The 10,832-nt window shown below is 49.5% G+C and overlaps 1 protein-coding gene across 1 annotated transcript; it reads left to right on the forward strand.

Annotated features, from left to right (window-relative positions):
- Positions 1-949: 949 nt before the first annotated feature.
- Dusp1 (dual specificity phosphatase 1) lies at positions 950-4,051 on the forward strand. The gene is made up of 4 exons (XM_004644840.2): positions 950-1,586; positions 1,857-2,002; positions 2,384-2,603; positions 3,014-4,051. Exons 1-4 carry the CDS (start codon positions 1,220-1,222, stop codon positions 3,382-3,384), a joined length of 1,104 nt encoding a protein of 367 aa, XP_004644897.1. The 5' UTR covers positions 950-1,219; the 3' UTR covers positions 3,385-4,051.
- Positions 4,052-10,832: the final 6,781 nt, after the last annotated feature.

The following is a 10,832-nucleotide window of genomic DNA, read 5'->3' on the forward strand; positions in this document are numbered from 1 at the left end:
AGCAGAGGCACGGTCTTGAGCCACCCTGACAAAACGTGGCTGATGGCCCCCAGGGGGCGCTGCCAGACAGCTCTGCGGTCGCCCTGGCGCCCCAAATGCTGTACCCTGGAATCCAGAATAGAGGCTCCTAACCCGCCTTTCTTGGCTTAAGTCTTTCAGGGACCACTTGGGAAGGAATATCTTCCCTGGTGGGGCTTTGGGGAATTGTCCGTGTTCACTGCTGAAAAAAATTCTGCACATATATTTAAGTAACATTACAGAAATAGGACCATTTCCTTGAACCTCTGTACTCTGGCTCTCTCCGGTCTGCTTTCACAGGAACAACAAAAAGAATAAAGTCGTTTTCTCCCACCCGCATCTCGAGCTCCTTTCGGTCGCCCTACCCCCACCCCAGCGGAGCCACACTGGGCAAGTTAGGCGCTTCTCCGTTTCCCGCCTGCTGGTAAGAAGGAAGTGACAGAAAGGGAACCATCAGTATGCAAAATCCCAGGCAGTTCCTTTCCGCTCAGGCCGGGCCGTCGGGGAGCCGAGGGGCAGCCGAGAAAGGGAGTCGCGGGGTGAGGGGAGGCCGCGAAAGCCAGGCAGGTGGCCCGGCGCTCTCTGCTAGCTCTCCGCCGGAAAGGTCAGCCCTCGGCTGGCACCGCGCCCTCCTCTCCGCCGGGCTCCGAGCGGCTTGAGCCGGGCCTCGGGGACGCGCCAGGCACAGGACGGACAGCGGGGCGGGCCCCGGGCCTAGAGCCAGCGCGGCCAGCGGACCCCGCACCGAGGCCGATGACGTCTTTGCCTTTGGCTCTGGCGGCGCCGGGCTGGGCCGCGCGGGTGACGTCACCGCCCAATCACGTGACCGCCATTCAAACAAACAAACCGCCCCCCCCCGCCCCACCGCGCGCGGGCCCGCCCCACTCCTCCCCACCCCGCCCCCTTCCCCCCCCCAGCGAGAGGCCGCTTATAACAGCGCTGCGGCGGGGCCAGCGCGCTGCAAAGCAGAAGCCGGCTTAGCTTAAGGCGATACCGCAGACTGACCGGGAGCAGCGACAAGCCCAAGAGGTTTCCCGGGCTGGCGCGACTCCCTCTCGCTCAGTCTAAGGACAGGTTGAGGTTCGACACAAAGAGACCTAGGGTCGGGCTTTTCCTTGAAAGCCTCTGCCCTGCCCTTGACTTCCGAGGACAGACAAAGAGCTCCCGAGGGACGGGCACGCTGGGGGCGCTGAGGCCGGCCATGGTCATGGAGGTGGGCATCCTGGACGCCGGAGGTCTGCGGACGCTGCTGCGGGAGCGCGCGGCGCAGTGCCTGCTGCTGGACTGCCGCTCCTTCTTCGCTTTTAACGCGGGCCACATCGCCGGCTCAGTCAACGTGCGCTTCAGCACCATCGTGCGGCGTCGGGCCAAGGGCGCCATGGGCCTGGAGCACATCGTGCCCAACGCAGAGCTGCGCGGCCGCCTGCTGGCCGGAGCCTACCACGCCGTGGTGCTGCTGGACGAGCGCAGCGCCGCCCTGGATGGCGCCAAGCGCGACTGCACCCTGGCCTTGGCGGCGGGCGCGCTCTGTCGAGAGGCGCGCGCAGCCAAAGTCTTCTTCCTCAAAGGTATGCACCGGGGAAGCTCTGGGGCGTCAGCGCGCGGCTGCCGGGGACCCCTGACCTTCGGACCTTGGGAGTGGGGTGCCCCACCTGGGGCGCGTGGGCACCAGCGCCCTATCTCTGGGGACTTGTCATGGGCTTTGTTTGGCGCTACGAACAAAGCCTTGCCTGAGCCTCTCGGATGTAAACTGCCAGCCCCTGGTGGGTGGGGGAGTACTCGCAAGGTGCTCAGTCCCGCTGGTGCTAACGGAAAAAAATGTGTCTTTGTATTCCCAGGAGGATATGAAGCATTTTCGGCTTCCTGCCCAGAGCTCTGCAGCAAACAGTCGACCCCCACGGGGCTTAGCCTTCCCTTGAGTACCAATGTTCCTGACAGCGCAGAATCTGGATGCAGTTCCTGCAGCACCCCGCTGTACGATCAGGTTCGTGGTGACCTGTGCCAGGAGGAAGAAGTCGGGGGTGGCAGAAGGGGTGGCAGAACCTGGAGGAGTGGTGTCAGTGAGAATATAGGAAGTGACCACGGCTTTATTTATACCGGGGGACTTGCCCATCTTATTTATTCCACTGTTAAGTGGGCTGGTGGGGCTGAGCCTTTGCTTTCTTTAGTGCTGGACAATAGAAACGAGCCTTGCAGCTCTACCCAGGTTTACTTCCCAATTTACTTCTATTCCATCAGAAGTGCTGAAGTCACCCAGCATCTGAACCTTTCTTTTCCAGCAGGGAGTTTTTGTAGGTGTGGGCACTGGTGTTGACTTGGAACAAACTTGACAAGTGTTTTTTTTTTTCTTTTTTCTGGATTTCAGGGTGGCCCAGTGGAGATCTTGCCCTTTCTGTACTTGGGCAGTGCCTATCATGCTTCCCGAAAGGACATGCTGGATGCCTTGGGCATCACCGCCTTGATCAATGTTTCAGCCAATTGTCCTAACCATTTTGAGGGTCACTACCAATACAAGAGCATCCCTGTGGAGGACAATCACAAGGCAGATATCAGCTCCTGGTTCAACGAAGCAATCGACTTCATAGGTAAATGCAGTGTCTCTTTCCCTGTTTGAGCTACTAAGCCAGCCTCAGTGGCAAGGGGACTTGAGTGATCCTCATCTGAGCCTTCCTCCAGACATTGAATATCAGGCTGATATGAGCAACATCCGTGCAAAACATAGACTTGATGCCCCACTTTATAGTTTATCAGGGTGAGGCTCAGATAGTTGAATTGATTTGTCTCCATTCAGTCTGCTGACTGGGACTGCACAGTCTGGGCTTAAGTTTCTTGCTGTCCCTCCCACCATCCCTCCATTAAACAGCGTCCATTGCTGGCATAGGGTGATGTTGACTACCCCCACATAGAACACTCATGACATTTCTTAGACACCCTCTACCTGGGCTTGGGTTGTTCTCCTAAGCTATCAAGTAACCAGCCGCCCTTTGTTTTCCAGATTCCATCAAGAATGCTGGAGGGAGGGTATTTGTCCATTGTCAGGCAGGCATCTCCCGGTCGGCGACCATCTGCCTTGCTTACCTCATGAGGACTAACCGAGTGAAGCTGGACGAGGCCTTTGAGTTTGTGAAGCAGAGGCGGAGCATCATCTCCCCTAACTTCAGCTTCATGGGCCAGCTGCTGCAGTTTGAGTCCCAGGTGCTGGCCCCCCACTGCTCTGCAGAGGCTGGGAGCCCTGCCATGGCTGTGCTGGACCGAGGCACCTCCACTACCACTGTTTTCAACTTCCCTGTCTCTATCCCTGTCCACCCTGCCAACAGTGCTCTGAGCTACCTTCAGAGCCCCATCACGACCTCTCCCAGCTGCTGAAAGGCCACGGGAGGTGAGGAAATTCCCAGCCCGCCGGACTCCAGCCTCCTCAGGGCAAATGCAATAATAACTCCACTCCAAGGAGAAGACTAAGGAGGGCTGGTCCTTAATTTATTTAATTTCACCCGAGTTCCACTGGGTTCCCAAGCAGTCACAATGATGACCTGGCATCAGGACATTTGCTGAACTCAGCACATTCGGGACCAATATTCAGTGGGTACATCAAGTCCCCCTGCAACAAGGGGCAGAAGAGAAAGGATTCTGAGAGCTGGTTTCTTTTGACTTGCCCCTGTTTTTTATAGAAATTCTTCATGCTTGACATACCTACCAGTATTACCATTCCCGAGGACATATGCATATGAAAGTATACCTTATTTATTTTTGTGTAGGTGTTCTGCCTTCACAAATGGCAGTGTCTACTCCTAGGAGAACCAAATACCTCAATTTTTGTGTTTGAGTACTGTACTGTCTTGTAAATAGATCTGAAGCAGGTTTGTTTTCAGCACTGATGGAAAACACCAGTGTTGGTTGTCGTTTCTTTTTTTTCAGTTGTATGTTTGTTGATTATTTATGATCTGAAATAATATATTTCTTCTTCTAAGAAGACATTTTGTTACATGAGGATAACTTTTTTATACAGCAGAATAAATTATGGCATTTCTATTGACATCTCAGTACTGTTTCTTTGACAACCCCACCTGATCCCCCTTCCACTAGTCAACTGGGGAGGCGTTTGGACCAGGGCTTCCAGGATGTGCTTGTTGGGATCTGACCTTGTAGCTCTTGGTAGTTACATAAAGATGCCTCCCATTCCCAAGATGACTAGTGGCAAAGAAGGTCGACCAGGGAGATGCAGAGTGAAACTCCAGGTGCCTAGCTTGAGTTCTCAGTAGAGGGTCCAAGTGTCCACTTGTGTCCTTTCACATCAGCCAAGGACCCCAAGTGTCCTCAGAGCCAGAGTGATGAAGAAAAGGCCATTTGCCTGGATTGCCTTTGTTCATTTAATACCTTCCTCAGGATGATATAAAAAGTCTCTCTCCCCTGCCTGAGCTATGCTAGAGTTATACAGACAATGAAAGTTTTCTAGCATGCTTGAAGTATGTTCCTACTGTGTGCAATGCAGTGGGTGCTGTCTACCCCAAGAAAATCTCAGGCAGGCCTGAGACTCAGACAAGCATAGCTAAGTGGTAGAAATTCTGAGTTTTACACTTTAGCACTTGCTTTCTTGCAAGTCTGTTTCTGAAAGTCCTTTATTTCTGTCACCAAGCACTCTAAGCAAATAAGATAACAATGAACAGCAGTCGCCTGCGGAGTCCCCACCCTGCTGGCCACTGCTAGCGTTTTGGAGGACTCTACTCAGCTGCACACAGCATCTTTGGCAGTGGCCTTTTTCAGGTCACTTGCTTTATGATTTTGTAATTTTGCTGACGAAGATAAGCAATTAAATCTGACTTGCTGTAGGGCAATATTCTGAATTTTTACTCTTGCCAAGCAGGCCAAAGCAGAGCAGGTAGAATTGACTACCAGCCCATAATCCAGCCTGTAATGTTCAGTAACGTTGAAACCCTCAGGTTGCTGTTTCTATGCCCCACCTCCCTCGGTTTTTCTCTGGACAGTGTGTTGTGGGGGCAGAAAAGCAAAAATCCTGCTCGAAGTATCTCAGAGTGTCCTTTCCATGTAATGGTCCTCACCCGGCTAGACAGGGAACTGGTGCCCTTGATCTGTGCCTGTTGGCCCACTTCCTGCCCTTGACTCTCAGGGCCTGAAGGTATCCGTGTTCTAAGACGTCAAAGCTTACCCTGGGTTGGCCGGCTCCCTCGGTTCCTTGGCTGGTTGCCGATGAATGGTGAGTGTGCTTATGCCTTTCAAAACAAACCATTCTTCGTGTTCTTATCAAACCCTAGAAATTGACTGCTGCAGATCTCTTCCTTTGTGGAAATATACCATCGACCATGAGTCTGTGGCCCTTGCCGTGACTGACATCCCCGTGGACTTGGGTCTTTACTTGCAGCTTGGCAGGCACTGACTGAAGCAGAAGTAATCTCCAGTGTGATCCACTTGGTGGAAAAATACAGCGCTGTCTTAGGGAGCTGCCAGTGAAAACAATTCCCTCACTTCTCCCCCTTGGTCCACTCCAGCCTCAGAGCGAGAGGCCACTCCCCCTTTCCACAGACTGGGTTTGCTAGATTCTGGGCCTTCAGAAAATGTCACTTTTGCCCTAACATTGTTTTTCTTGGGGAAAAAAAAAAAAAAAAGAAAGTCAGTGCCTCCTGATGAAAAGATTTGTTTTCCAGGGATAATAGACATGGAGGCAATGTAACAGTTTAACGTTGATGATGTGGTAATAAGAGCTGTCAGTTTCAGAGCAAGCACTTGTGCTGTGATGCTGCTAAGTGCTTTCTTTACCCATATTCAAATTCATCCTTCACAGCAAACCCATTTTACAGAGGAGAAAACCAAATCTCAGAGTGGGGAAGCAACTTCCACATCCTAGAGCTAGAGGCTTGGGAGGAACCTTACCAATTAGGTCATAGAACAAGTCAGTGACCTTGCAGCCACTGAAGACCAGGGCTAAATGGAGACAGGACCAGATTCAGTTCAGTCAAGAAAACAGCTTGAGAGAGTTGGGAAAGGAATTTTGCAGCCAGCCAGGCTGTACTGCGGCTTCCCCACATACTTTTTGGGTGGAAAAGCTATTTATTCTACCAGGCCTGTTTCCTTACCTGTAAAATGAATATAAGAAAAGCTGCCTCACATGTGAGGAAGAAATTGGCCTGTGAATGTAAAGTACCTTGCATGTCACTGGCCGGGAAGAAACATTTGATTCCCTTGCCCTGTCCTAATGACCTGTGGCGCTCGTCCTGGCTCAGTTTTCCCACCCCATAAAATGACTAGTTTGCCCTGCATCTAATGAGGAAGGTTCCTCTCAGGCCTCTAGCTCTAGGATGTGGAAAGTGCATGGATGCATGTTTCGTGCTTTTCTGTGGTTTCCAGGCATCCATTATTTCATTTAGATTATTTCCAATCTGCACCGCGTCCTCTCCTTTCCTCGGAATTCTGCAAATCTTAGCTAATTTGCTTTGCATGTTCAGCCTCTGGCACCCATTTCCCTTGCTCCTCTGGCTTGTTTGAGGATGACATCATGGTGCCTACACCTTTAAGATTATATAAATCTGTGATCCAACCAGGGGCCTCCATCCCCATGGCAACACGGAGGAGTTTCCCTTTTGTGAGGAAAGCTGTCATGTCACTTCCTGTTGCTGACAAATCAGTTTAGGAGATTAAAACGGGGGAGGCGGGGTGTCTCTGAGAAGTGCTGGCTGCGGTGGTTTCTGGTTGCTGTACACAGAGCCAAACAAGCCTCACCGGGCCTGTGGCCCTGCCTAGCCCCAGCCAGAGCTGAGGAGCTTGGGTTTCCCACACCTTGGCCCCGGTGGATCCAGGTCACCCCAGGCTGTTTTGCTCCCCAGGTTGAATTCTGGGGAGCAGGTGGGAGGGCTGTGTCCTCTGGGGACTTTTCTGGGGCCATGCAGGGCAAGCTTATTCCAGAATAGCCTCTGCGTCCTGGCCAGTCCCATTGCCCTGCGTCAGCGTGGGACATGTGTTTGTCCTGTGGAGAACAAAGGGTCTGCCGGTTGCCGGCACCCTAGTGTTAACAAAGCTAAGCTCTGCTAAGGAAAATACCCTACAACCACCTTCATTTTTTGGACTGTAACTTTCTGAGTGAAGTAGCAGCCCACTCATTCAGTCTCTTCTTCACTGATTAATGTAGTCCACAAATTATTTATAGGCGCCCTAGGCCCAGGGAGACTGTGAGGCAAGGGCTTGCTCATAAGTAGCTGACGCGGCAGCAGAATAAAAATAAGGTAACTAAGAAAAGCGATGATGAAGGCTGTAAAGGTGGGAATTAAAGGGGGTGCTCTGGATTTGGTGGGGAGGGAGGCCTGTCTGAGGGGGACTTTTCTAAGAAGGCTGAAGGATGTAATCCAATTGCCCGCTTGTGAAGTGAGCTGGAAAGAAGGTTCAGGCAGGAGTGCAGCAAGGGCCTGAGGTGTGACTGCGATCTTTGTGCACAGGAGGACAGAGCGCTCAGCAGAGTCATCAGGACCTGTGTTCAAGTCCTGGCTGTGCCACTGACCTGTGAGTAGGTTCCCTCATTGTAATATGGCCAATAAAATCTAATCTCCAAAGGCGTTCTACAGATTAAATAAAAGGCGGTTATTTCTGGGCACCTCACAGAGTCTTGGGTAAGGTTTATTGTTGCCTGTGACTCATCTGGACACCATTCTGTCACTGAGTGGCAGGGCCACTCCCCAAAGTGTCCCTGCAAAGGGAAACAGAAATGAGCCTTCTCACCACTGTCATGACCCCCAGGCCTGCATCCCCACACTGCTTCGCTCTGAGCTTTGTTGGAGAAGTGGCGCTGCGCTGAAATCACCCAGCCCTGCCCACTGACCGGGGCAGCGTGCCTACCCTTTCTGAGCCTTAGTTTCCTCGTCTGTCAGAAGCACCTGAAATGAACCTCATCTGGCCTTCTTTCCTGACCAACTGCTAGTGCCAAGCCCCTCCATACTACAGGCCAGGAAAGCCGCGGAATCCCTAGGGTTCATTAGAGCAGGCTCAGGAGGACCAAGGGAGAGGAAGCAAGACATTTTCTGGGATGGGGCAGCCTCAGATCTTAGGCCTTTGGAAGGTGAGTTGCCCTAATGGAGACGTGAATGGTCTTTTTGAGGATGGGTCCCCCACAAGGGCATGTGGGGGCGTCATGTGTGGCTGGACTCCATGCAAAGATGACATTGAAATATTCACTCTGATCAATAAGATTCTCTCAGTCACTCAGTCGGTCCGTGTTAAGTACACATAATTTGGCAAGCGCTTAGCAGATGAGAGACTGATACAATCAAGGGACATTCTGAGATTCTGTCCCAAATGCCTGGGAGGGAACTTAAAGGTCCACCAGTATCTGGATGGCCCTGTGTGGATTATTTCTCCTCTCAGAGCTTCATTTTCCACATCTGTAAAAAGAGAGTAATAAAAGCATTTTCTTTACATGGTGACTGTCAAGATTAAACAATGTAATACATCTGACTTGTTCTGGGCACTGTTTGACACATCATAGCAATACATATCTTTTTTAAAACCATAATTATCACTCTAAGGGAAAGATTTTAATTTTTTTTTTTTTTTTTTTTTTTTTTTTGCGGAACCGGGGATTGAACTCAGGCCCTTGCGCTTGCCAGGGAAGCGCTTATTCCACTGAGCCATCTCCCCGGCTCCAAGGGAAAGATTTTAAAAAAGAAAAAAATACATAGTGATGGCTAGCAGATATAAGGTCTAGTCTGGTCTCTTCTCCAAATGCAGACTTGAATATGCAGTAGCTTCTTACACATAGTCATTAGTTTATCAATTTTATTTATTTATTTATTTAATTTATTTTATACTTTTTAGAGAAGGGTCTACAGGGTATACAGGGTCTCACTACTAGATCGGACTTGTAGTGATCCACCTGTTTACGGCCTCCAAGAGCTGGGATTACAGGTGTGCGCCGCCACGCCCAGTCTCAGTTGCCATGTCAGTGTGCCCTGGGGGCAGCCCAGCACTGTAGGCCCAAGGATCGAACCCCCTGCCCCTGCACCTGCTTGCAGGAGCTTTAATCCGCTGAGCTATTTGGCCAGCCCTGGTTGATCAATTTTAGCAATTTGATCAACAAACTTTTGCTGGGAGATAGCACAGCAGCATAAGCGCCTACCTGGCAAGCACAAGGTTCTGAGTTCAATCCCCAGTACAAGAAATAAAAAAAAAAACAAAATCTTTACCAGGCATGGTGGCACATGTCTATAATCTCAGCACTCAGGAGGCTGAGGCAGGAGGGTCACCACAAGTTCAAGGTCAGCCTGGGCTTCATAGTGAATTCAAGGCCAGTTTGAACTATATGGTGAGATCCTGTCTCAAAAAACAAGACAAACACAAACCTTAGATTTACTCCCAAATCAGCTCCTCCTTTAGTCTTCCCACCTTTGTTTGTTTGTTTGTTTGTTTGTTTGAGACAAGGTCCTTCTAGGTAGGACAGGCTGGCCTTGAACTTACTAGGTACCCCAGGCTAGCCTTGAACTTGTGACGATCCTCTTGCCTCAGCCTCCTGAGTCCTGGGATTACAGGTGTAGTTCAGCTCGTTCAGCTTCACTTTTATTAATAGCAACTTTGCTCTTCACCAGCTTGGGTCGCAAACTTTGGCTTCTCCCTTTTTCTCATAACTTATATTTAGTCCAGCAGCAAATTGAGATGGTTCTATTTTCAAAACATATCCTTTTAAAAAATATATCCACTTCTCATCACTTCTAAAGCTCTCTGGCTTGGCATGATCATATCACACCGAGGGTGCTGCAGGACCTCCAAGTCGGTCTCTCTCCCTCTGCGCGCTCCTTTTATTCTCAGTCAGACAGAAAGGCTAACCTTTTAGTACTGCACATAACACATGATTTTTTTTAATAACAAAATCTTCCAGTTTCTTCATTGAATATTTTCACTGGATAAAGAATTCTAATTTTTTTTTCTTCGTGTTTGAGGCAGGGTCTTACTACATAGTTGAGCCGTGTGTTGAACTCACTGCGTAGCTCAGCCTGGCCTCAAACTGAGGCTGGAAATCCTCCTGCCTCAGCCTCCTGAGTGCTGGGATTACAAGCATGAACTACCATGCCCAGCCAAGAATTCTAGTTTTGGACTTTATTTCTTTAATCACATTGAGGATACATCCAATAGCCTTCAGATTTTTGCTGTGTTCTGTCAGAGGTTGGCCAACTACATTATTGATGTTCTGAGAGTAAATCGTCTTTTTTCTTTGGCTGCTTTAAGAATTTGTCTTTGTGTTTAAGAAGTTTTATTGCAATGTATCTCTGCATTTCCTCCTATTTATATCATTTGTGGTTTGTGATGCTTTTGTATTTGTAGCTTGATGCTGTTCATTAGTTTTGAATTTTTTTCAGTTATGTCTCCATATATATTCTTTAGAATACTAACCAGGTATGGCGTGCACCTGCAACTTCGGCGCTTGGGAGGCTGAGGCAGGAGGGTCACTGAGAGTTCAGGAGCAGCCTGGGCTATGACATGAACGCAAAGTCAGCCTGAACTGCGTGTGGAAACCCATCTCGAAAAAAAAAAAAAAAAAGATAAAAAATACTAACCATAGTTATTTTAAAATCTGACCAGATACTCTGAGTTGTGTTTATTTCTTTTATTTTGGTATGGGAGCTCAAACTCAGGACTTTGCTCCTGCCAGGTGAGTTGTGATTATTTCTATTGCCAATATATTCTTGTTTTATTTCCTTATAGTTCAGGTTTTTAAAGCTTAGTGCATTATTATCACATAGTAATTACAAAATTACATTCAGCTTGGGAAACTGGTGCATGTACATACTGCTTTTTCTTTTTCTTTCTTTCTTTCTTTCTTT

Source organism: Octodon degus, unplaced genomic scaffold, assembly GCF_000260255.1.
Source record: "Octodon degus isolate 3935 unplaced genomic scaffold, OctDeg1.0 scaffold00212, whole genome shotgun sequence".
NCBI lineage: Eukaryota > Metazoa > Chordata > Mammalia > Rodentia > Octodontidae > Octodon > Octodon degus.

Excerpts from the sequence above, each read along its gene's own strand:
- Dusp1 (XM_004644840.2), top strand. The coding sequence starts at position 1,220 with ATGGTCATGGAGGTGGGCATCCTGGACGCCGGAGGTCTGCGGACGCTG. Across the intron at positions 2,003-2,383 it reads GCACCCCGCTGTACGATCAG|GGTGGCCCAGTGGAGATCTT; the intron begins GTTCGTGGTGAC and ends TCTGGATTTCAG. Across the intron at positions 2,604-3,013 it reads CGAAGCAATCGACTTCATAG|ATTCCATCAAGAATGCTGGA; the intron begins GTAAATGCAGTG and ends TTTGTTTTCCAG.